At 39.6% G+C, this 26,246-nt stretch overlaps 2 protein-coding genes and 1 non-coding gene across 7 annotated transcripts; 1 reads left to right on the forward strand and 2 right to left on the reverse strand.

Moving 5' to 3' along the window:
* Positions 1–222: 222 nt before the first annotated feature.
* Positions 223–12,554, reverse strand: PAK1IP1 (PAK1 interacting protein 1). Of its 2 annotated transcripts, none has more exons than XM_045551694.1 (10): positions 12,401–12,554; positions 9,892–10,054; positions 6,331–6,451; positions 6,181–6,255; positions 5,351–5,403; positions 4,203–4,348; positions 4,014–4,111; positions 1,914–2,013; positions 743–866; positions 223–590 (listed from the first exon to the last, which is right to left on the reverse strand). In XM_045551694.1, exons 1-10 carry the CDS (start codon positions 12,482–12,484, stop codon positions 385–387), a joined length of 1,170 nt encoding a protein of 389 aa, XP_045407650.1. In that variant the 5' UTR covers positions 12,485–12,554; the 3' UTR covers positions 223–384. The 2 variants fall into 2 exon arrangements, with proteins under 2 accessions (XP_045407650.1, XP_045407648.1); XM_045551692.1 differs by having other exon boundaries at positions 9,892–10,057; positions 12,401–12,533.
* Positions 4,580–4,759, reverse strand: LOC123639063. Its single transcript, XR_006735630.1, has one exon. It is a non-coding gene; the product is annotated as a small nucleolar RNA SNORA23 (small nucleolar RNA).
* Positions 12,555–12,851: 297 nt separating the features above from the next.
* On the forward strand, positions 12,852–26,104 carry C5H6orf52 (chromosome 5 C6orf52 homolog). 4 transcript variants are annotated; one of them, XM_045551696.1, is made up of 5 exons: positions 12,852–13,298; positions 16,986–17,157; positions 22,294–22,339; positions 23,135–23,204; positions 25,930–26,104. In XM_045551696.1, the coding sequence occupies exons 1-5, from the start codon at positions 13,153–13,155 to the stop codon at positions 25,952–25,954; spliced, it is 459 nt and encodes a 152-aa protein (XP_045407652.1). In that variant the 5' UTR covers positions 12,852–13,152; the 3' UTR covers positions 25,955–26,104. The 4 variants fall into 4 exon arrangements, 3 of the variants coding, with proteins under 3 accessions (XP_045407652.1, XP_045407651.1, XP_045407653.1); XR_006735252.1 differs by lacking the exon at positions 25,930–26,104 and having other exon boundaries at positions 22,294–22,591; positions 23,135–23,199; XM_045551695.1 differs by lacking the exon at positions 23,135–23,204.
* Positions 26,105–26,246: the final 142 nt, after the last annotated feature.

Here is a 26,246-nt window from a genome sequence, read left to right on the forward strand (position 1 = left end):
GCGGTTTTTTATTTAATTCTTCCTCCATTTAGGAGAAAAATTTGAAAAATGACTCTATCCACCTCTGGTAAAGAATGTGTTCAAGATTATATATTAACTTATAATATTTTGAGAAAGATCTTTATTTATTTTGCCCAAAGTAAAAATTACATACTACACATTAATATGTCACTGACATATAATTAAGTCTGTCAAAAGTAATCTTACCACTGTTTTAAAGAAAAAAAAAACCACCTAAAAGTGGTTTTGTAAGATGTGTATTTCTCCAAAGGAAGAAATTCCTTGCTTTTACTCAGAAAAAAAAATATTTAGGTGCATTTGAAAAGAATGATTCCATTTAAAAAAAGTTCTCTTAGGAGATATCTGGGATTGACTGTTAACCATTTATATTTTCTTCTTTTTTCTCTTCTTTTCTAACTTTTCTACCAATTTCCTCTTCTTGGTTGACACCAGGCTATTTCCTTTTATTCGTTTATTACTGTTAACAGTTAAACCACATTTCTTTGCGTTAGGTTTTGACTGCTTTTCTTCTTCCTGCACTGTGTCACTGGATTCCTTTTTGCTGATTCTGGACTGTTCTTCTTCACTTACTAAAACACAAGAGACAGTGCATTTAAAGATCATTTTTCCCTTTGAATGAAATAAACATAGGCTAACAATAAAGTTATCTAGATCTCCTTCACTTCAACAATTTAAGAGATAACAGATGATTCAAATTTTCCAAATGATTAACTTCAATTACCAGGAGAAGGCTCTGCAGCTGCAGGCAGGCTTGCTTTCATGTCTGCCACTTTGTCTAGCCACACTCCAAGACATGTCAGCCTGGCGTTAGTATTTACTTCACAGAGTAGAGATGGGGGAACTTTCTAAAAGAGGAAAGAAAAATTCATAATGTGAATTCTGAATAATTATTTTTTTCTATAATCAAGCCACCTTAATTTAAAATTTACTGTATTTTCTTAAGTATAAAATATGTTTAGAAGTAATCTATAATCTTGATTCATGCTTGGCTTGACAAATTGTTCACAGAGCCAATTTCTGAGACGTATCCAGAAATTAAGAATTCTAAAGGGACCATGTCCTGTTCATTTCTGTTGTTTAACAAAGAACCTTGTACAAAATAGACACTCTACAAACCATATTCACAGAATGCTTATGAGAAAACAAAGAATAATAAACCAAGAGAGACTATAAAGAGACAACAGAAGGGATTTTTTTTTTCCTTGAGACAGAGTCTCACGCTGATGCTTGGGCTACGGTGCAGTGACCTCATCGAAGCTCACTGCAACCTCCAATTCCTGAGCTCAAGCAATTGTCCTACCTCAGCCTTCTGAGTAGCTGGGACCACAGGTGTGCACCACCATGCCCGGCTAATTTTTTTATTTTTTTATTTTCTCTAGAGACGGGGTCTCGCTCTTGCTCAGGCTGGTCTTGACCTCCTGGCCTCAAGCAATCCTCCCGTCTTGGCCTCCAGAGTGCTATGATTACAGGCGTGAGCCACTGTGCCTGGCCAACAAAAGGGAATTTAATTGTTCAATTATCTGGCTCAAAATTATCATTAGTTCTATAATTGATCAAGAGCATCTAAACTGCTTTTAGCAGTGGCAGCATTTTTTACCTATCATCTTCAGAGAACCGCAATATACAAAAGAGAAGAAAGTAGAGCTTCTCTGATTAAAAGAGCAGAGAGAAAGCTCTGGGATCCTCCCAGCTCAGACTCAAAACTGCCAACTCCTAAAGCAGCTCTGTGGGAACCCTAACTTTAAAACCATTAATACCAATCATACCTGGAAGAGATTTAAAGATCTATGTCTTATGACCTGTTTAAAAAAAAACTCTACCTCACTTAAAGTAATACTGATAGCAAGGACTGCATTAAAGTGTATCTATATATACTATGCTAAGACACTGACCTTATCCTGCTTTAGCTTCCACATTTTGATGAAACCATCACTCGATGCTGTAACAATAACATGATGCTCTGGAATTTCAAAACTGAAAATGTCCTTTACCCTAGGATAGAAATATTAACACCATAAAAGACCTTTTCTTCAAAATAGTGCAATACTGTTATAAAACTTATACGCAGAGTCTTCTGCTTCTGTGAAGCTTCAAGTATTTCCAAAATGCTCAACGAATGATGTCCTAAAATACAACTTTGCTTCACATTCCTGTTAGTAAGTCATTTTCAGAGTCAAAATACAAGATAAAATTGACTGTCAACCATATCTTAAGGAAAAACTGAATAGATAATAGTAACTACAAATAATCAGGTTTATCACAACAGAAATAAAGATGTATAAAACAGCCCTTCACCTAAAAGAAACTCCAAGTTCCATAAGGAGAGAAAAGCAAGACAACAGAAACAATGTCATGCACCCTTTCCCTCACCTCCAATGCCACCACCCCTGGTCTAATCTGCTTTCATTTTCTTTCGGATCATGGAAGTAGTCTAATTGGCCTTTCTGCTTACATTTCTGTCCCCTAACAATTTTTAAAAATGTAAATCAGATCATGTAACTTCTAGGCTTAAAACCCTACAAAACTGGGATCTGCTTGAAAATAACATGGGAGAGGAGGAAGTGGCTGGCGATTACAGATGAAGCAAGTTTGGCCATAAAGTGACAGGTGCTAAAGCTGGTGATGGATCTGTAAGAGTTGGCTCCTTAAACTGGTGGGCCCACTTTTAAACTTTTCAATAAGAAGAAGTAAAGAAAAGAAAACAAAAATCTAGTATAAAATCTAAACTCTTCCCCTTGGCCCACAAGGCCATGCACTGCTGGGCCCCCACTATCCTCTTCCTTGCTCACTTTCATCTAGTCACACGGGTCTTCTACTTGTCCCTAAAATACACCAAGCAATTTTTCCTCCCTCAGGGCCTCGGTGCCTATGGCTCTCTCTTTTTGGAATCAGCTCCTTTTTATCCTTGGGGTCTCACTCCTTCTTCCTTCATCATCCTATCTAAACCAATTACCCGTATTACTCTTTAATCACAATACCTTTCTATTTCCATCCTGTGTAATGATCTGCTTACTTGTTTATAAACTGTCTTGTTGCCTCATTACAATATAAGAACCATGAAAACACAAGCTCTTGCCTTTTTTGTTCATCATCAAACACCTACTATAGTATTAATTTTTTTACAACAGATGCTCAACAGATACTTGTTGAATAAACATAGGAACAAATGGCCAAATATCCAAAGTTTTATCAGTACATCCGAAATGGCCTTCCTTGAATAGTGTGTTTACTTCCTAATGCAGGTCAAAAGTAAGGCTGCACACTGACTATGGTACTCTTCAGTATTTACAAAAACAGATTTCATAAAACTTAACCATTATTTAGAAAATAAGAATTAAGACTTACATAAGACATAGAACATGCAAATGTGACATGTTAAAATATAACTCTGGTGACCTTTCCCAGATCACCTTTTCCAAAATTATAGTGGAAAAAGCAGAGATATAAGAGCCAGAGAGAACTGAGTTTGGATCCCAGCTCCATCACCTAAGCGTGGAGTGATCTAGGCCACTTAATCTGAGACTCAGTATCTACCCCCTAGAAATGCAGTAACAGAAAGGCACAAAATAGGAATTCAACAATATTTTATTTCTCCTGCAGGAAAAAAAATATTACGTGGAAAGGGGGAAGAAGTGGACAAGGGAAATGAAGTAAAAGGACAAGAGTGGCCAGGGACAAAGTTCAAGATTGTTTAGTCTTTTATTTGATCAAGTATGCTTAATTGCAGGGCCCAATTCTAACAGACTTATTTAAAAAATAAATATCCTATACAAAGAACTAGTCCTGATCACAATTTCACCACTTTTGCATGACTAAGGCCAGGAAGATAACATTTTCTACCATCTTCTTAGACTCCAGACATCATATACTGTACATATAGATGTATGTTTTATTATTTCTGCAGTTCACAAAAACATATATTCTGATTTATGAAACTATTGCATATATAACATTAAGACTACATATAAACACACAGAAATTGGTAAAAATACCTGTTTTCATGAGCTTTAAATTCACAGAGGCATACAAGTGAATCACAGTCAAAAAACCTTACAGCTTCTTCATCTCCAGCCACTGCAAGGACAGAATCCTGAGACAGAAAAAGAGTGATAATATCTAGAATGTCATCAACAATTTCAACCATCACCATAAACTTCCATCATTGATTTCTGAGTACTTACTGAAAGAAATGTAACAGAAGAAATTCTCTTTTCATTTGTGATGGTGCCACTAATGGATGCAGTATCAAGCTGATAGATGTCTATTTTATTCAGTATGACAACTATATATTTCTCTCCCCTTGGAGACCATTCCACTATGTGAGCATCTGAAGTTAAAAAAACAAGGTTTATTTATATTATGAATAAAACATAAAATGACCAGCGCAATAATAAAAATACCAAATATTTATACTTTGCATTTTCACATCCAATCTTTGTAACACATGATGATACATATTTTATGAGTTATATTTATTTTTTCCTTTTTTAAAAATTCATTGAGTTACTACAGATGCATTACACTAAATTCCTCCAAGCTCACCTCTATTCCTAGAGTTCTGTGTGCAGGAATTTGGAGGCTGGCCAGTGGTAGATGTGTTGTAAGAGACAACACTAGACCAGTACTATGATCCCAAGTTACTCTTTGGCTGCATGATGACTGCGTGGATAGCAAGATCTGAATGCAAAACACAGATACTGCAACCAAACATCGATGAAAACTATGCACACATTACAACAGCCATTTGAGTTACATTTTAGATAATAATCTTGAGTTCAAACAATCATCAAAGGTTATATCAACACCACCCACATCTAAAATGGGAAAAAAAAGTAACCTAAAACATTTGATCTCAGAGGTAACCACCATCATGCAAGGAAATAAATGTGTATATGCACACAAATAAAAATGTGTATCTATACATTCATATTCCATTAAATAATTATAAAATATACAGGTTGACTATCCCTTATCTGAAATACTTGGAACCAAAAGTATTTTGGATTTCAGATTTTTTTCAGATTTTGGAACATTTGCATATACATAATGAGATATCTGGAGGATAAGTCCCAAAAGTGTAAACAGGAAATTCATTTGTTTCATATACAAATAGTCTGAAGATACTTTTACACAATATTTTTAATAATTTTGTGCATAAAACAAAGTTTTGACTGTGTTTTGATTGTGATTCATCACATGAGGTCAGGTGTGTAATTTTCCACTTGTGGCGTCATGATAGTGCTCAAGAAGTTTCAGATTTTGGAGCGTTTCGGATTTTAGATTTTCAGATTAAGAATGTTCAACCTGTATTTCTAACAAAAATACTCACTTTGTTTTACATTTTTTATGAATGCTGATCTTCCTTCCACAAGATTCCATGTTCTGCAAAACAGGAAGCTTGCTTATGGCATGATCATCAATTAACTTTCACTAATTGTAAAAAAGCATAATGAAGACATACTCAAATGACAATTTTGCTAAATATGGGCTATTTAAAGGAACTGCCATCCTTTGTATAGTAACATCTTGAATTATTTATTTATTTATTTTAATTTTTTTAAGACAGAGTCTCACTCTGCCACCCTGGAATAGCTCACTGCAACATCAAACCCCTGGGCTCAAGTGATCCTCCTACCACAGCCTCCCAAGTAGCTGGGACTACAGGTGTGTAACATGACACCGGCTAATTTTTCTATTTGAGATAAGGTCTCACTCTTGCTGAGGCTGGTCTCAAACTCCTGAGCTCAAGCAATCCTCCCACCTTGGCCTCCCATAGTGCTAGGATTACAGGCATGAGCCATTGTGTCTGGCCTTGAAATATTTATTATCAAGAAGGATTAAAGCTCCTTCTGTTCCCCTACCCCTTTAATATGCTGTATCTATTGTATTTTCAAAACTTTCCCCCCCACCCAAAACATTTCTCTTGAGGACCATCCTCCTCTTCACTTGACAGCTTATAATGACTGAGATGCATGTTTGAATACAGAGCTTGTCTCTTTTATCCTAATATTATAAAAACATTCACCAGCTTTCTACCTTTCCCTTGCATCACAGTAACTTTAAATGGTTGAGAGCTGTGAAACAACACATAAATAGTATCTAAGTATTATAATAAAATATACACCTTAATAAAGATTCTTTTGGGTGTTAATGACTTACCTTAAGGTCTTATCTGTACCAACAGACAGGGCCAACTTGCCAGATGGGTGAATAGAAAGGAAGGTCACATGTCCTCTAAAATGAAACCAACAGTTAGCTCCCAACTTGATGAGCACATTGACAATGTCAATGGGAAGGAGCCGGACTCACTTGTGAGCTTTAATTGACTTGAGGCATTCCCATTTCTTTGCATCCCAGACACAGATGAGTCCGTCTTCTGCTCCACTGATCAAGTGCCTGCTACCATAGAACTTCAAGCAAGTTATAGTGCCTATGGAAAAACCAAGACAGGCTATTTTCAGAGAGTTTCTTCAGTTGTAGATATACATTTAATTAATCAGTTCACTTTCTTGCTTTACTTATCTCTCCATAATTATAAATTTTGGACATGGATAGCTAGGAGACTTTGAGCAGAAGTCAAACAAAACTAACCATTTAATCTAGGGAACAAACCAAGATGACTTCCACTTTCTAAACAGTAAGTTAGCCACCCGACCAGCCACAATCCTATCATTATGACTACAAAGATATTCTGACTAAATTTATACACACTTATCATTCACTGTTAAAAGAATTTATTAGAACAATCAGATAAAATGTTACTCTCTTCAACCATGCTCTCTGGAATCTCCTTCCCACAGATAACAAACTTTCCTACATCTTTTCAACTTCCTCATAAAACATCCTACTCCCCACTCCACCAAAATTGAGGCTTGGATCTCTGATGAATTTCCCCTATAACTCAAGAATTAAAAGGCTGGACAAGGGTGAGGTGATGGAAGAACCTAGCATTCTACCAGCTCTCCAAAGTAGTCCCTACCTTTACACCTTTGCCCTAAAGTAAAATTCCCTATTCCTTTGAAATTTGTGTCACTCAGCTTCACCGCCCTACAGCTCAGGGATCAGCAAACTACTGCCTACTGGCCAAATCTAGTTGGTGGCTTATTTTTATAAAATACAGTTTTACTGGAAAATAGCCACACTCATTATTCAGTTACAGAAATGTTTACGGCTGCTTTTGCACCATGACGACAGAGCTGAATAATTTTAACAGAGACCATATGGCCCACAAAATCTAAATATATACTATTTGGTCCTTTACAGAATATGGATCATTTTCCAACTATACATCACCTAGTCAATCCTTTATACTAGCCTTTATATTGAAAGAACCAAAGTTCTTTGATGAATTATTTTACACACAAAAAAATACTAATATGTGGGCTTATGCAGCACCTTCTTCTCAAAGTGGGAGCCATTAGCCCCCATCTTTGCTCATGTTTTCCTCTCCCTATTATCTCTTTACTTTGGAAAGTTTGCTCTCCCACATCTGTTTCCTAGAAAAAGAATTTATGACCAACTGTTAGAAAGACTTATACAAGGAATGGAAGAAACCAAAGAACTATACTTCATTCAAATGCCACCGAAAGTCCTTCTACTAATTAAGTCCTTTTCTCACTGTTCAACACTTGCACTAATGGGTTTGAACAGATCAGACTTCACTTAATTTCTCCCATGTTTCAGGGAGAGAAAAGCCTTGTTTGTATGAACTGGAATTGGGAGACAGAGGGGAAAAGGAATGTTGAAATCACTCAAAGCATAGCTTTTGGCGAAGAACAAGACACCTGTCAAAGTAGCTAAGGACTGTCTGCTATGTGTCCCTCCAAAATTCACATGCTAAGACTTAGTCACCAATGTGGTAGTATTAAGAGGTGGGTGGGACCTTACAGGGTGAGGGGTTTAAGTCATGAGACTCTTTTTTTTTTTTTTTTTTGAGACAGAGTCTCACTTTGTTGCCCGGGCTAGAGTGAGTGCTGTGGCATCAGCCTAGCTCACAGCAACCTCAAACTCCTGGGCTTAAGCGATCCTACTGCCTCAGCCTCCCGAGTAGCTGGGACTACAGGCATGCACCACCATACCTGGCTAATTTTTTCTATATATATTTTTAGTTGTCCAGATAATTTATTTCTATTTTTTTTTAGTAGAGACGGGGTCTCACTGAGGCTGGTCTCAAACTCCTGACCTCGAGCGATCCACCCGCCTTGGCCTCCCAGAGGGCTAGGATTACAGGCGTGAGCCACCACCCCCGGCCCTAACCAGACACTGAAATCTGCCAACACCTTGATCTCAGACTTTCCAGACTCCAAAACTGCTAGAAATAAATCTCTAACATTTATAAATTGTACAGTCTAAGATATTTTGTTATAGCAAGCCAAATGGACTAAGACAACATCTAATAGAAGGAAGCCATTTAGCCCTCTAAATTTACTGCTAGAATTTAATGCTTGGCGTGGAACCTCTGAAATACATAGAATATAGGGTAGGAAAAAGAGCATCTATCTGCCTTTCTTTGTAGGAGACCAACTTGCTTAGCTGACGTACCTCTCATTCTCTGTCCCCTGGGAAAATGCAATGAAAACAGCATAAAATGTTCAGTACTGAGAAAAATAAAATTACCTGTTCAGTTTTTCTCTCCCTTGATCCTGCCACTATCCTGGGCAACTTCACTATCAGTGTGGAAAATCCAATCATGAGTTGGGAATTACTACTCCTTGACCTCAACTCCAGCGACCTCTGCCTCCTCTGTATTCGTCCCTCATACCTCCAGCCCGGGCATTGTTTCCACCTACAGCTGCTCCATGTTGGAACTCCTGAACTCTAGGAACCTATCCTCTGAATATGAGCTCACACCTTCTCAGCCTTTTCATACCTTCCTGCACTCAGGCTGTTTTTTAATTTCAGAGATCTCCCAACCCTGACACCACATTTTTCTCTAGGCTGACCACCTACTCTTTCACCAAAATCCTCAATTCCCTTGTAAATCAATCCTTCTACTACTACACAAAGTAACTTTCCCCTCTCTATAGAAATGTTTGTGGCTTATTGCTGAAGAAACTGATGTTACTCAATCCATAGCCTCCAACTTCAATGGGGCAGGTCATCCTCAGTCCTCTTGCTTGTTCTTAATCAGCACCTCTCCCATATCCAAACTGCCAGCACTTTCCTCAATCCCATACTGCTCATTTGCTCGCTCATTCACTCTAACTCTCCCAATTCAATCCCTCCTACGCTCCTTCTCACAAGGACTCCAGGATCTGGTCCCATCTACCTCTGTGTGCCCCACACCACCTTCTCATAACACAGAACTCCTTAGAGTTTCCCATGGACACCAGTGGCTAAAAACACAGGCTCTAGACCTGGGTTCAAGTTCTATTAACAGTTCCACTGTTTTGTGACCTTAGGCAAGCCATGCAACATCTTTGAACCTAATGAACTAGAGATATAACAGTACCTTCTTGGCAAACTGAGGGGTACATAATGCACCCTCAATAAAATTAGATATTGTTATGATACTGCTCCTTGTGCTCTTCACACTGCCTGCTCTGCCTGGAATGCCCTTTCTCCCTCCTTGCAAACTTCACCTGGCTAACAATTGACATTTTGTTTAAGATAATTCAGATGTCATTTTAAGCAAGGTTTCAGTAAAACCTCACTCCAATCCCTCCAGCCCCCAAGTGAGTTAAGCGTCTCCTTTCTGTCTCCCAATTCTGACTGTGAGTAATCTGAGGGCAAGGATCTTTTTTTTTTTTATTTCTCTATCTCCTAGCACAGAATCTGCTAGAAAACAGACACTTAATGAATTGTTCAACTTAAGTCAAATTGTAAAGTATGCCTCCACATTACTATCTTAAAGGATACAATTTTTCTTACCATTGTGATGCACTAGAGCCCCATGCTCTATCTTCTTTTTCATGTCATAAATGTGAATTGTTTCATCTTTGCTTCCAGTGACTACAAAACGACTATTTACGGCTACTGCTGACAAGGAGGCAGTGTGGGCATGGTGAGTGAAGTCAGCCACAGGAGACCATTTCTGCTGAAGAGTAAAACATACAATCAACTGCCACAGTCACACCACAGTTCTCCAGAAACAGATAAGTGATTCCACGATCCATGAAAACTACCAATGGATCCTCCAAATGGAGAAAAATCTATGCAATTATGTGTAGATTAAAACAAACAAGAATCTGAAAATTAAGTAAGGAAGATAAACCAAAGAGGTGAGAAGGCAATACTGGGTATCGTAGCTCTAGAACCCAGCAATGGAGTCTGGACTAGACAGACTTCTAGATCCCACCCATATCTTTACGTCTTTAATATATTTACTTATATGTGAAACTTCCACATCATTTACTCTTCCAAATGTTCAAATTTTTTTTTTTTTTGAGACAGAGTCTCGCTCTGTTGCCTGGGCTAGAGTGAATGCCGTGGCATCAGCCTAGCTCACAGCAACCTCAAACTCCTGGGCTTAAGCAATCCTACTGCCTCAGCCTTCCGAGTAGCTGGGACTACAGGCATGCGCCACCACGCCCAGCTAATTTTTTTCCATATACATTTTTAGTGGGCCAGATAATTTCTTTCTATTTTTAGTAGAGATGGGGTCTCGCTCTTGCTCAGGATGGTCTCAAACTCCTGACCTCGAGGGATCCACCCGCCTCAGCCAAATGTTCAAATTTTTATGTGAATTTATTCATTTAAATAATGAATGCTTGCCACTATTTCTGGCAATTGATACATAGCAGTAGACAAAAGACAAAAGTCCCTACTGTAATGGAGTTTCCATGCCAGTGGGAGAGACAAAATAAGTAAATATGATGTCATATAGAAATACGTACAGTGACAAGTCCTATAAAGAAAAGTAAACAGAGTAAGGGTATGTTTCCATCAGTACAAACATAAGCCCTAGAGAATCACCAGGAACTCTACACTTATTGCCATGTGACTTTTGGACTGGGCAGTGTGACTGGATGGGTGCAAAGAATGACAGCAAAACAAACTAAAGAAGGAAAAAACCCACCAAACTCCTGAATGCACTCAAAATTTGTTACTGGAAATTAAATTCCAAGTAACTACAGCAACCAATAGTCCTATCAATTAGGACCAAGGGGGCCTCTTTTGTGTCAAGGCACAGCATTCCTGAGGAGCTGCTAGGGCCTTAAATCGAAGAATACCCTTTGTTGATTCATGATGCAAAAGTAATGTCGGTTATTAAGGCTACTGTCTAGATTTAGAAGCAGTATTCGGTAACAGCTAAGACCTGCAAGTGTCAGAGACACTTAGGGTCCCTGACATCCTGCATCAGCTCTGCCAATTATTAGCTGTGTGGCCTTGAGCAGTCACTTAACCTATCTATTAAAAACCCTCATCTGAAAATTGAGAATAACTGTACCTGTCTCAAAGGGTTGCTATGAAGTGTACTATGTGTAAGTAATTTTACTACCAAAAAACCAAATTCAACAATATCTTTGAATATTCAAAACATGTCACCTTTCAGCCAATGGCCAAAAGCAGGTGAATAACTAGAATATAAAACAAAATAAACAAAAGCTAGTCAAGCCATATACTTCCAATTTTCTGGCTAATTCTACAATGACACGCTGACTTCTTTAAAACGAAGTACTGTACTAACTAAAATAGATTTCTAGGAGATACCTAGAATTGCCTCGGCAATTAAATAGTACTGGGCTAGAAGTCAGGAGACCAGATTTCTAATCTTGGGTTAGTACTATCTATTTGACTACTGGCAATTAACCTTTTTATTCACACATCTAGTAAAATATTTATCATATTCTGCTGTAAATTTTCTCCGTGTATTTGTCTTCTCAGTCCTACAACCCTTATGTCAGGAACGTCCGTAGAACAAGGTCCATACTTCCGGCATCTTTCAACTTGCATCGCCGAGCCCACAGATAGTTCCCAACTAACGGTAGACGAATTAGTATCATCTCCTTTATCCAAGAGAGTTTTACCCTAATCTAGCTCTGTTTTGGAAAACTCCAGGGCAGAAACTTAGCGAAACAGAGAACCGTTCTTTCATTAAACGCTGAATCCCTACACTGGCAGTCAACTTAGGGGAGCAACCCTTCAATCCATATCTGACTCCTTTGGCCGTGTGCAGAAAAGTCCGCTTCCTTCGTGCCCTGTGGACATTTTGTCTACTATAATAAACAAATAGTATTCTATCTCATTTTGGTAAAATGCTTATTCCGTGTTTTAAATGGTTAGCTTTACTTAAGTCCCCTGAGTTTGGCTCATCAATTAATCCGCAGAGATCAGACGCAGAACACCAGGCACTCGAATGTTTACCTCTGCGGTCTGGGAACCAAACCTGCCCGTCCCTGCCCCTCCTCCGGCGGTCTCTCGGCGCGGGGTACCTCACCTCGTGGTCGCCGCTCGCCTCGGGCTCCGGGTGTATGGTGAATCCAAAAAGGACCTGCTCGTAGCAACCAGCGACCAGCTCCATCCAGGGAGAGAGCACACGTGCCTCTTCAGCGAGCTCCACCCAGAGGGGGGACGCCGGAACCGGATGCAAAAAAAAAGTGTGGGTCCTTCCTTCGTCGGCGCACAGAGTATGCGCCGTGACCGCGGGGCTGTCTTTGAGGCGCCTGTATTGTCTGTGGAAACAGTCTCACTGTTTGGAGAGCACGTGTACTTTCCAAGAGGAGAATAAGGGAGGGCGCTATATGAGGAAGTTCACATTGCAAAGAGAAAAAAATCGGGGCAAGCAGGCATATCCTAGCAAGCTGTGAGCTGGGGTCGGCTGACGGAAGTAGGGCGGGACTTCCTCTGCGGAAGCGCCTCATTCCCACGGCGCCAGAGGAAGGGGCGGAGCCAGTTCCGGTGGCAGGAGCGTGGGGCGGCGGCGGTGGGCTCGGCGGTGCGGAGAGGGCCTTGTTCTGGGCTGCGACGCGGCGCTGGGACTTAGGTTTCCTTATTGGGCAGAGAGCTTCGGAACGTGACTTTGTGTTGTGACGGGGCAAGGAGGGGTGGGATTTCGTTTTCGCGATTACTGGCGAGGGCGGCATCATCGTCCGGGCTGCTGCGACAGGCCTGAGTGTGGGAGACCGAAGTCCGGGCCCTGGAAATCGCTTCCCGCGTTCCCACCTGCTCGGCCACACCGTCTCTGCCTGCATGCCTTCCCTTCCAGCTTGGTTCGCTTGTCTGACTGTGGAGCCAGATCGGCCCACGGTGTGGCACCTCCTGGGGAGGGAGGAGGACCCTGACCTGAGGCGTATAAAGATAGACGGACTGGAGGTAGAAAGGCACAGACGTGTTTGGTGAGCGTTCTAGGAGGAAAGCTCACGTTATTACCATTTCCACCGTTTGTCCCACGTTTGGGTGCAAAGTTAAACCTTAAGGAAAATGAAAGTAGCCTTTTACATTTGAGATTTTCATAAGGCACAGAGATTCAGGGTTGTGTTAGAAACCACAGCTTTCTCACAGACTCCCAATAGAGTAAATCTTGATCGTATAGTTCTCATAAACACCATTAGCAGGAGGATTTGACAAGTAGGAGTTAGATGCGTACGTCCGCGTCGAATCTTCAACTCCCATTTGAGCTGTAACACTATCTTTCAGCGCTTAGAGTCGGACCCTTTTGTTTCCAAGAACTTTTGTTCTCTGGTGTTTTGAATTGTCAGTAAAATTCTACGTATTTTAATTGATGCTGGTTTGGGTCTTGCAGAGAGATGCTTTGGTTGTTGCAGCAAGGGAGGCTTGTCTTCTGACTTTGGCAACTCCACATGTGCTCCTCAGATACTAAAATGCTGTGGTCAAACTAATTCGCAGTCTGGGGGGAAATTCTTGCGTTCATTTATTTTCCTACGATAAAAGTCACAAGTTATTTTACTATTTCTCAACCATTTCTGCCAGACAACTAGTAAGGTCAGGAGTGTGAAGTGAGTGTCCCCTGGGCATGGGACAAAGAATAAGCAGGACGTTTCTTTAAAGTCTCATTTTTAAAAATATGATTTTTTGCATTTTACTACATGACATCTGTTCGTTTTAATGGAAGAGTAATAGTCTCTCGAGCAAAAAAGGAAAAGCCTTTGAATAAAACTTTCAAAATCACTTGCTTTATACAGTCTGTTGCTTCTGGAATGTCCCTGGTACCCTGCCTCATTACTCAAGGGAAATCTCTCAACTGCTGTTTCAGAAGTATTCTCAATATTTTTTGAAATTAATTTTAATGTGCCACTAAAACAGGGTAATTACTATATTGAGCATCTATTACCAGACTGTCACACTTTTGCCTACTTATTTGTCACCTTTTAGAGAGGAACCAAGTGGCCTGAAAAAGTCATTTGATCCAAACAAGAATGTTAGAATATGGTTGGTTCTAGGATGAAAACCTTAATGTAAACACCATAAACATACCTACTTTTTTAATTGTTAGAAATTAGTGGAACCAATCATAGAGCTCAGAGGACTTAGCATCTAGTCCAGGTGTTATTAATCTTGGGGTTCATGGATAAGTTTCAGGGATTTTGAATCTCCTGAAGTTACTTCCAAAATTGTGGATGTAAGTTTTTGGAGGAGAGCATTGATGTTATTACATTTTCAAAAACATTAGTGCATCATTAAGGTTAAAATGCACTAATTCAGTCTTTATAAATGCTGAAATATGTCCAGAAAAGTGGCTTTTCAAGACCACACAGCTAAGTGACAGTAGAGCCGGTACTGCTGCTATTTTGTGTGTGTGTGTTTCCTTAGCCTTGAACATTATTTTTAACAGAGAAAAAAGAAACGGCATTTCATTTTATTCATGGCCATGGCAGTAGTTTCAGAATTTGCTCAGGTTACAGGTTTTCATTGTCTGAAGAAAAACATGCAATACAGAATTACATACCTGTTCAACTGGATTAGAACTGAGCATACTTCCTGTAAGTTCTGTTCTCTTTCCAAACATAGAATGTAAAAAGCCATTTAATCTCATTCTTGTGAAATCTGCAGTTGCTGAGTAACAACCAACTATTGAGAATTCAGTAATCAACACAAGATTTTTTTTTAAGTTTTGCTTTTAAATTATTCATTGAAAAGCTTTTTGCACTTGAGCCATGTGCTGCTTTATTCATTCATTCAACAAATATTGAGTGCTTGGCTTTATTTGGTTTGCTAAAGTAAAAACAGCCCGTTTTTCTGTTTGGGCAGTGGTGGTGGTAAAGTGGATCTCCTGGGCTAAAAGCAGGATACAACAGACAAAAATCAGCCCTGTCAGAAATACCATGAAAGTCTAATATTCCTGCTAAATTCCCCTCCTTTCTCAATGTGACAGGTAGCAACACTGTTAAATTCTAGGATTACAGGTGTTGCATGTGATTGGTCACCCTTGTATTTCCCAGAGCTAAGGGGAGTGCAGATAGTGGTCTACTTCCTCTGGACACTGCCCTAATGTAAATTTCCTTCACCTGTCTCATGGGAGTCATACAGGTGAAATATAAAAGGTCTGTGTTTGGGGCTTTTAGAGAGCAAAACAATGTTTGTGAACCCTTCCTCATCACTGTCATCTGAAGGTCCCTCAGTGTCAATCTTCATCCTGGATCCTTGCTCACAGCCTTCTGTCCCCAGCTTCTGCCATCTTTGTGGGTGGTTTCAACGTGATACATTGGCTTCCACTCCAACATAGGTTGAATTAGAACCTACATTTCATTTATTTAGAGACAGGGTCTTGCTCTGTCGCCCAGGCTGGAGTACAGTGGCCTGATCATATAGCTCACTGCAGCTCCAAACTCCCAGGTCAAGCAGTCCTCCTGCCTCAGCCTCCCAAGTTGGGACTACAAGTGTGTGTAGTCCCAGCTAATTTTTTTTTCTTTAAGAGACAGGGGTCTTGCTTTGTTGCTCAGGCTGGTCTTGAACTTCTGGCTTCAAGCCATCCTCCTGCCTCTGCCTCCCAAAACACTGGGATTGCAGGTGTGAGCCATCACACCTGACCAGAAACTACATTGTAAACATATCCAGATAATTTGTATGCACATGAAAGTTTGGGAAGCTACCACTTTCTAATGCTTTTAAAAAATAGTGAACCACAAAAGTATTCTTTTTAACTTTTGCCCTATACCCATGTTAAGGTTGTGAGTGAGGTATCACACTTCTTCCCTGCCTCTTAATTTTGCAGCTAGTTGGGGTAATGATTTCAACCTGCAGAGGCTTTTCAAAAAAAGAAGCTTCTACATGCTGGTTCCAATAGTTATAACTGAGGAGGGAAACATCAAATTGTGGTATTTGTCTTAAGGTTTTAGTTATTAAAGTGACTCTCATACCTATTATGGTAAGAGGTATGGTGGAGACTGTGTCCTTTATAGTTGAGCAACACACCCCGCCCTTCTGACGCCCCCCACCCCCAGCCAGCCCCCGCTAAGTTCTGCTGGCTTGCCCAGGCTTGACAGTTGGGGAGGAGCTGGCAGCTGGAAGCCAGAGAAACAGGTTGCAGAAGTTCCCCCAGGTGACCCCAGTACAACCCTGCCCCCACCCACACCTTCCCCTCATTGCCAGAAAAGTGAAGCAATTAATTGCCTAGCAGGAATTGCTACTCAATGTAATTACTCTATCTCAGAGGTAGTTGGGAGAGGTATTTGTCAGGGTTAAGAGGTCTTAGTCCACCAGCTGGAATTTTGCCGCAGGAATAAAAACTGAATTCTAGGATCTCCTTTTGGAAAGTTTCTGGATAAATGGCCCAACGGGAAAGTTTTCCAGGTTTTGGCATAACTCAACAAAATTACTATTGTTGCCACTGGCAAAGGTGAGTGGTTTTTTTTTCCTACTTTGAATGAAAAAGAAAGCTGTTAGTGTTCTATTATATAATTTTTGCCAACTTACAAACTTTGAACATAGACGTTTTTAGAGAGTTAAAGCAGAAATTATCCTTTCTGGAAACTTCCTGGAATGAAGAAAAGTCTGGGGGCTTGTGGATGATTTTGTGTTGGTTGATGCTGGTTGTCATTCCTGTGGTCTCCCCCTGCTATTAGGGTGAAGCCGGAGTTCCAGCCCAGCCAGGGTTACCACTATGGCAACTGGTACAAGCAGCATCACAGCTCTTATCCTCTTTCTGGCTACAGCTACACCTGTGCGGTGGATGGAAATGGAGTTTCAGCACGTGAGACCCCTGAACACCCAGCTGGAACTTTGGTTATGCCTGAGGTATCCCTCGCTGAAATGGATCTTGTGTCATTCATGTGCCCCAAAATGTAAACATTACTTTCCTATCTTTACACATTCATGTCCTGTCATCCAAATCCCCACAGCCATGGCCTTTGCTCTCTGTTTTAATACCAGAGCATAAAGCTGATGACTTAAGAAAAGAAAAAAAAAATTTACAGCTTTATTGAGGTATAAGTACAAAAAAGAAAACCCTGCACATATTTAATGTGTACAGTTTGATGAGTTTGGACATTATGCATAACCTAAGAAATTTTGACTTGCAAATGATTTAAGTCCTCGTTCTCTTCCAGAAACAAAAGGCTGATGAAGTCTTTGCCTAAATTCTTGCTACTAAATTTTAGATTATTATCATTCAGTAGACTTTAACACTTAATCTAGGACAGGAGGTAGTTTTTGGTTTCAACTGATACAGCAGTGGACATGAACACATTTTTTAAAAGGTATCTTTTTTGGTTTTTTAAAATTTTATTTCAGAATATTATAGGGATACAGATGTTTTGGTTACATGAATTACTTTTGTACGGTTTGAGTCAAAGTTATAAGTGTGTCCGTCACCCAGATAGTGTGCATTGTATCCATTAGGTGTGAATTTACCCATCCTCTTCTCCCCCTTCCCACCTCCTTTGATTTCTGTTGAATTTTACTTCCATATATACACATGAGTGTTGATCATTTAGTTTCAATTTAATAATGAGTACATGTAGTACATGTGGTGTTTGTTTTTCCATTTTTGTGATACTTCACTTGGGAGGATGGTCTCGGTTCCATCCAGGTTGTTACAAAAGATATTAGTTCACCATTATTTTATGGCTGAGTAGTACTCCATGATATACATATACCATATTTTATTAATCCACTCATGTATTGATGGGCACTTGGGCTATTTCCACATCTTTGCAATTGTGAATTGTGCTGCTATAAACATTCGTGTGCAAGTGTCTTTTTTAGAAAATGCCTTTTTTTTTCCTTTGGGTAAATACCCAGTAGTGGGATTGCTAGATCAAATGGTAGTTCTAATTTTAGTTCTTTGAGGTATCTCCATACTACTTTCCATAGAGGTTGAACTAATTTCCAGTCCCACCAGCAGTGTAAGAGTGTTCCTTTCTCTCCACATCCACTCCAGCATCTGTTGTTTTGGGACTTTTGATAAAAGCCATTCTGACTGGAGTTAGGTGATATCTCATTGTGGTTTTGATTTGCATTTCCCTGATGATTAGAAATGAGCATTTTTCATATGTTTATTGGCCATTAGTCTATCTTCTTTTGAAAAGCTTCTGTTCATGTCTTTTTCCCACTTTTTAATGGAGTTGTTTGATGTTTTCTTGCTGATTTTCTTGAGTTCTTTGTAGATTTTGATTTTAGCCCTTTATTACATATAAAAAAGATATCTTAATATTTTGATTACTAAAGGAGCCGGGCGTGGTGGCTCACGCCTGTAATCCTAGCACTCTGGGAGGCCGAGGCAGGTGGATCGTTTGAGCTCAGGAGTTCGAGACCGGCCTGAGCAAGAGCGAGACCCCCGTCTCTACAAAAAAAAAAAAAAAATACAAAAGAAATTAGCTGGACAACTAAAAATTATATAGAAAAAATTAGCCAGGCATGGTGGCGCATGCCTGTAGTCCCAGCTACTCAGGAGGCTGAGGCAGAAGGATTGCTTGAGCCCAGGAGTTTGAGGTTGCTGTGAGCTAGGCTGACAGCACAACAGCACTCTAGCCCGGGCAACAAAGTGAGACTCTGTCTCAAAAAAAAAAAAAAATACTTTGATTACTAAAGGGACATATTTCTAAAACCACACAAAGATGTATTGGAGTAAAGGAAAACCTCCCCCATAGCCCACCTCTTTCCTTTTCCCTCCCCACTCAGAAGGAAGCCCTGTTGGAGTGGATCTGTGTCTTCTTGATCTTTGCCTTGTACTCTTGCTACAAAAATCAATGTGGTTGGGCTTTGTTTCTGTTTAGGGGGTGGAGGATGCTTTAGGTGAGAATGGACTATATAGTACATACTGGTTTGCTCTTTGCTTGCTTCTGTTGTAAAAGGAGAGCTTTCTTTAAAAATTGCCTGTTTAGATGTGCTGTGATTTTTAGCACATCATTTATCTGACATTTTAAATGTTTTCACTGCTTTAACAGACTTCAAGCATTTATCTGAATTTTTTCTTTTTTTAAGAATAAATGTCTGGATGTGGAAGGGCAGGTTAAAGGATATAACATTAAATATTTTAAGTAGCAAATTAAAAAGAGCTTGCATGAGTTTACACTTTTCATTACTGTGGCGGATGTGTCTGCTGCTCTACATTCTTCTGTGTATGATTAGCCAATCTGATAGGTACAGGAGACATTTGTCTATTATTGAGGGCAAATAGCTTTTAAAATGTTTATTGGTATTTGTGTTTTGTGACTTTGTCGTTTGTCTACTTGTTTTTTTCTGTTGGATTGTGTCCATTTTGCTTGACTGAATAAGATATTCACGTATTAGGGAAATGGGCACTTTGCAATCAAAATGTTACGGACACCCCCTCCCCCAACGCTTTGTGTCCTAATATGCATAGTGACACTTTGTGTAATGTGAGGTGAATGTGATAACCACTACACTATGGAAACCCCTCCCTGAGGGGTGTAATGGCCTTTGCCTTAAAACCAAAGTTGAATTTAATAGCTAGATCCTTGGTCTTTACCTTTTTTAATTTTTATTGATTTATTGATTTATTGATTGACTGAGACTGGGTCTTCTTACTCTGTCACCCAGACTGGAGTACAGTGGTGCAATCATAGCTCACTGTAGCCTGAAACTCCTGGCTCAAGCGATCCTCCAGCCTCAGCCTCTGGAGTAGCTGGTACTATAGGCATGCACGGCCATGCCTGGCTAATCTTTTTATTTTTTTAGAGATGGGGTCTTGCTATGTTGCCCACGCTGGTCTCAAACTCCTGACCTCAAGTGATCCTCCCACCTTTGCCTCCCAAAGTGCTGGGATTACAGGTGTGAGCCACTGCACCTGGGTTGGTCTTTATAACTTACAATTGCTTAATATTTTATTGCCCAAACTTTCATTTTCAATTTTTTTAAGTCTGTTTTAGGGGTGCCTCTTGCATAAAATACCTTGTTAGATGTCTTCTCTTTTTTTTTTCTTTTAGCCAATTTGGGTTTTTCCCTTTTACCAGATGTTTGCTATTGTACCAGTTCTTAAAAACCTTTTGCTATTAATATATTGCCTAAGGTTTTAGCACACTTCTTCCTTTCACCCTTTCCTTTTTTTGCTCTTTTTTGGGAGGTGGTCTATTTGCCTTGTGGTGGTTGGTTACCTTTTGTCTTTAAATAGAGAAGTATAGGTATGAGTATATTATCAACTTCAGAAATGAAAGTGTGTCTTGATTTCCTATCACTTATGAGAAAATTAAGACATTAACACCCTGTTTTCTTGCCCAGCCACCTCTTCCCTCCATTCCTTTATTTCTGTTGTCACTTTCTGGGATTTTTATCTCAGTCTCAGGTCAAGTTATGACTATAGCATGAATTTTTTGACTAATTATAAATATATTCTCTTTTGTGGCTGTGGTAACCACATGTGCCATCTGCCTGCTGTGCTGGTGGGTGTTCCCTGTTTGGAAGTTGCTCAGTAAAATTAAAGATGGTAGGGCTCCATGGTGGGGGTCTCTTTTGCTCATACCTTCTCATTTTGGTCTTCTCTAATAAAATGTGTCCTCTTTGAGATATCATCACTTTATTTCTTGCTTCCTCAATGTGCCATGCTTCTTGTCCCTGTTCTTTATTTCCCCAACTTAAGGAGTTAGACCCCCCAAGAGTCCCCTCTTTTACATTTTGACATTGTGACTTGCTTAAGATTAGAGGAAGTAGATGTCTTCAAAATGATGCTCAGGTCTTTGTGGTCCATCAGCACAACTTTCCCATGCTCTCATGAGAAGAGACAAATGTTTTGTATGTGTGCCTTTCTTTTAGGACAAACCAGCTGCATCTACTGCCCAGGTGGCTCTCAGACCAGAAAGAATGCTCTTTCTAGGTAGTTTCTGCTTTCCCCTACCCCGGTCATTTAGGATATATGTTTACCAGAGCACACATAGAAAAGGAAGAAATGTGAGGTTATCTGAACATCGTATAGGACAGGCCTTCCTTAAGCACAGATTCTGACTGTCCTAGCCATTTGTAAATAGAAAAAATGTCATTAAATTTAAATTTAAAGGTATGATTACATTTATGGTAACTATACAATTTATGTTCCACACCAGGACATATTTCAGAGTGAAGGGGAGGCTTACTTTCAGATAAACTAAAAAGAAGAGAGAGTGGATCTTTAGCTCTCAATATCATCTCATTGTTATTAGCAAGAGAGGCTTCATTAAGTTCATTGGTACCAGGAGCTTCCTAGATAGGGTGGCTCCTTGGAACAGCTGTACATACTTAAGGCAGGTTCCCAACAGGTATATATGGAAAGGAGTCATGAAATGTATGTTTCCCCAGTAGAGCCGACAGAGTCTGGGTTAACCAACTAAAATTCATTTGGGGAGTGCTTCTGGAATTTGCATCTCTCATTATGTAAGAATGCAATTGATTGGTTTGCTTTTCTGTAGCCTCTGCATTTCCTTGGGCACCTCATGTCCTAGTCCTTAGCTAAGCCATGGGGTTGTGGACGTGATTAGAAGGCCATGAGGAAAATGTGTTCATGGAGACTGCAGATTGTCTTCTGGAAGGACGGGCAGAACTCCAGGTAGAGCGGTAGGCATCTAGTGCAGGAAATGAGGAGTCCAGATGCCAGAGTCCTGGTGTCTGGTCCTAGCTCGGGCCCTAGGACACCAGTTAGCTCCAGGAAGCTTCAGAGAGGCCAGAGGCCTGTGTCAGGCTCGTTCCTCGTTTGCGACTTTCCTTCTGTTGGCTCAGTTCACTCATTTCATAACTGTGGTGTTATATCATCTAAAGATTCTTTTAATCAAAATTCAAAATAAATTAAAGGGATATTATTTTAGATTTTTTTTTGTTGTTTTAAATTTTTTTGAGAGCTAGAGTTTTTTCCTAAGAAAGTGTATATTGATATTAAACCTTTATGTAAGATTTTTCTCTTAAGTAAAATTTTCTCTTAAGATAGTGATTTTGTTGTTGTTGTAGGAAACCACAGCTCTGGCTGAAAACCAAGATGAAGACCCACTAGAAGGTAAACGTAAACCTTGTGCCTCAGTGGTTGAAAACAAAACATAACCCTGTTTCCAGGTTTCTCGTTCACTCAACTTGCTAGAAACCGAGAGATCCTACAAGAAAATTCCAACGTAGGTTGCCCAAGCCATTCTTTTCAGTAATGTAAATTGTTTTTGGAAATTGCTTCTATGGGAACAACTTCAGCTAAGCCACCTCTCTCGGCCTTTCTGAAGTGCCGGGAAATGGGGACATTCCAAACAGTAAGAAGACAGTAAGTACTTAAGATCATTTCCTCTGTAAGTTTAGACTTTGAGGTTAATTATGCTTTACTTATGTTTTTTTAAGGAGGAAGAGCAGGAGGTGACTGCTGTAGCTTTGGTGTCCTAGCTGCCCTCAGGGTTTTTGGTTCCTGGGGGGCCTGAGAGGCCTGCCCTGTAGTGTCAGGATGGCAGTGCTTCCCTAGTTCTTTTTTTTTTAATTCAGGATATTATGGGGGTACAAACATTTTGGTTACATGTAATGCGTTTGCCTCACCCAGGCCAGGGCTACAAGCATGTCCTTCCCCCATACAGTGTGCTCTGCTTCCATTAGCTGTTAATCTGTTTTGGAAAGGACAAAATTTGTCTCCCCAGAGAAGAACACTGCTTTTAAATGTGTCTTGTGTGAGGAAGGGGGAAAAAAAGTGTTTTGCTGCTTTTAAGTAATGGGAAAGAAAAATAGAGGAGAGATGCAGAGAACACCGTTGTCTGTTTCTTATCACGTGTCCGTCTGATCACATGTGCATCTAGTCTTCTCCTCCCCTAACCTCCACCAGACGAACCTACTTGCTGCCTGTGTGACTTTATCAAAGAAGAGAGCATGCTGTTACCAGTTTTGTGGCTCCGGTAATTAATGCAAAGTTTGCATGTTAGTGGGTGCTCAATCTTTAAATTAAATAAAATTGTTTAAAAGAAATCTTTAAATGCTTTGAGCAGTTCTAGTTTTCTTACTTTGATTTAGATATGACTAACGGGTCCTTATGTTCAGTCTCAGATTTCTGTGGGGTTAAAGTGTGAGTCTACTCTTCCTGCCTTCATTAGTTATGCAGATAATCTCTAAAAATTATAGAGGAAAACATACAATAAGAGTGTGCCTTCTGGATCCCAGACCACCAGGGTTTGAATCCCACTTACTAACTCTTCTGTCATTCCAGACAAATTAACCTCTAATGTGGCTACTTCACTTCCTGTAAAGTGAAAACATTAATTCCTATCTTGTAGGAAAGGTGAGCATGATAGATCTAAAATGCTTTTAAGTGTTCTAACAGCTTCTGGCACATAATAACCACTCAAGCATTGGCTAATCATAGATCTGGGATAGTACTGGCCAGTTAGAAATGCAACACAATTGCACCTCAAGGAACTAGAAGAACAGGAACAAACTCAACTCAAAATTATTATAGGAGGAAGGAAATAAAGATCAGAGAAGAACTAAATAGACTGGAAAAACAATACAAAAGATCAACAAAACAGAGTTGGTTTTCTGAAAAAATAAAATTGGCAAACATTTGGCTAGGCTAAGAAAAAGAGAGAAACTGAAAATCATATGAAAAAGAAAACATTATAACTGATACCACAGAAATTACAAAAGATCATAAGAGACTTACAAACAATTATATACCACAAATTGGATAACATAGAAGAAACGGATAAATTCCTGTATACATACAAACCTACCACCTACCAAGATTGAATTATGAAGAAATAGAAAATTTGAACAGACAAATAAGGAAATCGAGTAAGGAAACTGAATCAGTAGTAAAAGTCTTCCATCAAAGAAAAGCCCAGGACATACGTGATGACTTCACTGCTGAGTTCTACCAACCTTGAAAGAAGCACTAATGCCAGCTCTTCTCAAACTATTCAAAAACATTAAAGAGGAAGGAATACTCCCAAACTCATTCTACAAAACCAGACAAGGACACAACAAAAAACTGTACTCAATATCCCTGATGAACATCCCTGATAGATACAAAAGTCCTCAAAATAACTGGCAAAGTGAATTCAGTAGCACATTAAAAAGATCATCCAGCCTAGGCACAGTGCTCACGCCTATAATCCTGGCACTCTGGGACGCCAAGGAGGGAGGATTGCTTGAGGTCTGGAGTTTGAGACCAGCCTGAGCAAGGATGAGACCCCATCTCTACAAAAAAATAGAAAAATTAGCTGGGCATGATGGCACGTGCCTATAGTCCTGGCTACTTGGGAGGCTGAGGCAGGAGGATCACTTGAGCCCGGGAGTTTGAGGTTGTCGTGAGCTAGGCTGATGTCATGGCACTCTAGCCTGGGCAACAGAGTGAGACTCTGTCTCAATAAAAAAAAAAAAAAGAATCATCCACCATGATCAAGTGGGATTCATCGCAGGGATGCAAGGATGGCTTAACATATGCAAATCAATAAATATGATATATCACATTAACAGAATAAAGGACAAAAAAAGTGACCATTTCAATAGAGGCAGAGAAAGCATTTGACAAAATTCAATATCACTTTGTGATAAAAACTCTCAAAAAGTTAGGTATAAAAGGAATGTACCTTGACACAAAGGCCATATGTGACAAACCTACAGCTAATATACTGAGCAGGGAAAAGTTGAAAGCTTTTCTTCTATGATCTGGAAGAAGACAAGAAGCCCACTTTCACCACTTCTGTTCAACATAGTACTGGAAATCCTAGCCAGAGCAGTTAGGCAAGAGAAAGAAATCAGATTATCCCTATTTGCAGATGACATGATCTTATATACAGGCATACCTTGTTTTATTGTGCTTCACAGATAGTGTCTTTCCCAGATTGAAGGTTTGTGGCAACCCTGTGTCAAGCAAGTCTTTCGGTGCCATTTTTCTAACAGCACGCACTTACTTGTAAGGTTAACATTCTTTAGCAATAAAGTATTTTTAAGGTATGTACCCTTAAAAAGTACCTTAATAATCTACTGCACACTTAATAGACTACAGTATAGTGTAAACATCTATAGGCACTGGGAAACCAAAAAATTTGTGTAACTCATTTTATTACAATATTCGCTTTATTGCAGTGGTTAGGAACTGAACCTGCAATATCTCTGAGGTATGCCTGCATAGAAAGCCCTACAGACTCCATCAAACACTGTTAGATCTAATAAACAAATTTAGTAAAGTTGCAGGATGCAAAATTAACATGCAAAACTCAGTTGTTCCTATGCACTAATAGTGAAGTCTTTGAAAGATATATTTTAAAAATCCCATTATGTTAGACTGAATGTGTTCCCCCACCCAAATTCGTATGTTGAAACCATAACCTCCAATGTGCTAGTGTTAGGACGTGGGTCTTTATGGTGGTGATTAGGATTAACTGATTATCTCTTGTCTCCTCTGCCAGCTAGATGCTCATTGAGTCTGATAATACTACTGTTATAGCTTAAATTTCTACTTTCAAGTCTGCTGAAAGGGAGCACACAACTTCAGAATTTTAACCTTTAACATCTGCGATACTCCCTGCTAATGCTTTTTTAAAATGTTCTAATTTTAAGCCATTTTGGTATGTGTCCTATAAAATTCTCTTTTTTTTCATATCAATTATTGGCTTTTTGCAGATCCAAATCTTCATTTGAATATTGAGGAATCAAACCAAGAGTTTATGGCAAAAAGTGAAGAACTCTACGACTCCCTCATGAATTGCCACTGGCAGCCTCTGGATACAGTTTACTCTAAAATCCCAGATGAGACCCCAAAGTGAGGCAAGGTATTCGTTAAGCTCCCCAACTTTCAGATTAATTGTATCCAAAGGGGAAAAAAGTAAGTCTTCCAGGAATATACTGGATTCTGTGTGTAAATACCAACTTCCAGAACTTAAATGTGGCTGACATGACAGAACATTATGTAAATAAACCTTACCGGCACATACGTCCCT

This window comes from Lemur catta, chromosome 5 (assembly GCF_020740605.2).
Source record: "Lemur catta isolate mLemCat1 chromosome 5, mLemCat1.pri, whole genome shotgun sequence".
Lineage (NCBI taxonomy): Eukaryota > Metazoa > Chordata > Mammalia > Primates > Lemuridae > Lemur > Lemur catta.

Excerpts from the sequence above, each read along its gene's own strand:
- PAK1IP1 (XM_045551692.1), bottom strand. The coding sequence starts at position 12,484 with ATGGAGCTGGTCGCTGGTTGCTACGAGCAGGTCCTTTTTGGATTCACC. Across the intron at positions 10,058-12,400 it reads AGGCGAGCGGCGACCACGAG|CAGAAATGGTCTCCTGTGGC; the intron begins GTGAGGTACCCC and ends TTTACTCTTCAG. Across the intron at positions 2,014-4,013 it reads TTTAAAGCTCATGAAAACAG|GGTAAAGGACATTTTCAGTT; the intron begins GTATTTTTACCA and ends TTTCTATCCTAG.
- C5H6orf52 (XM_045551695.1), top strand. The coding sequence starts at position 13,153 with ATGCCTTCCCTTCCAGCTTGGTTCGCTTGTCTGACTGTGGAGCCAGAT. Across the intron at positions 17,158-22,293 it reads GAACTTTGGTTATGCCTGAG|GAAACCACAGCTCTGGCTGA; the intron begins GTATCCCTCGCT and ends TTGTTGTTGTAG. Across the intron at positions 22,340-25,929 it reads AGATGAAGACCCACTAGAAG|ATCCAAATCTTCATTTGAAT; the intron begins GTAAACGTAAAC and ends GGCTTTTTGCAG.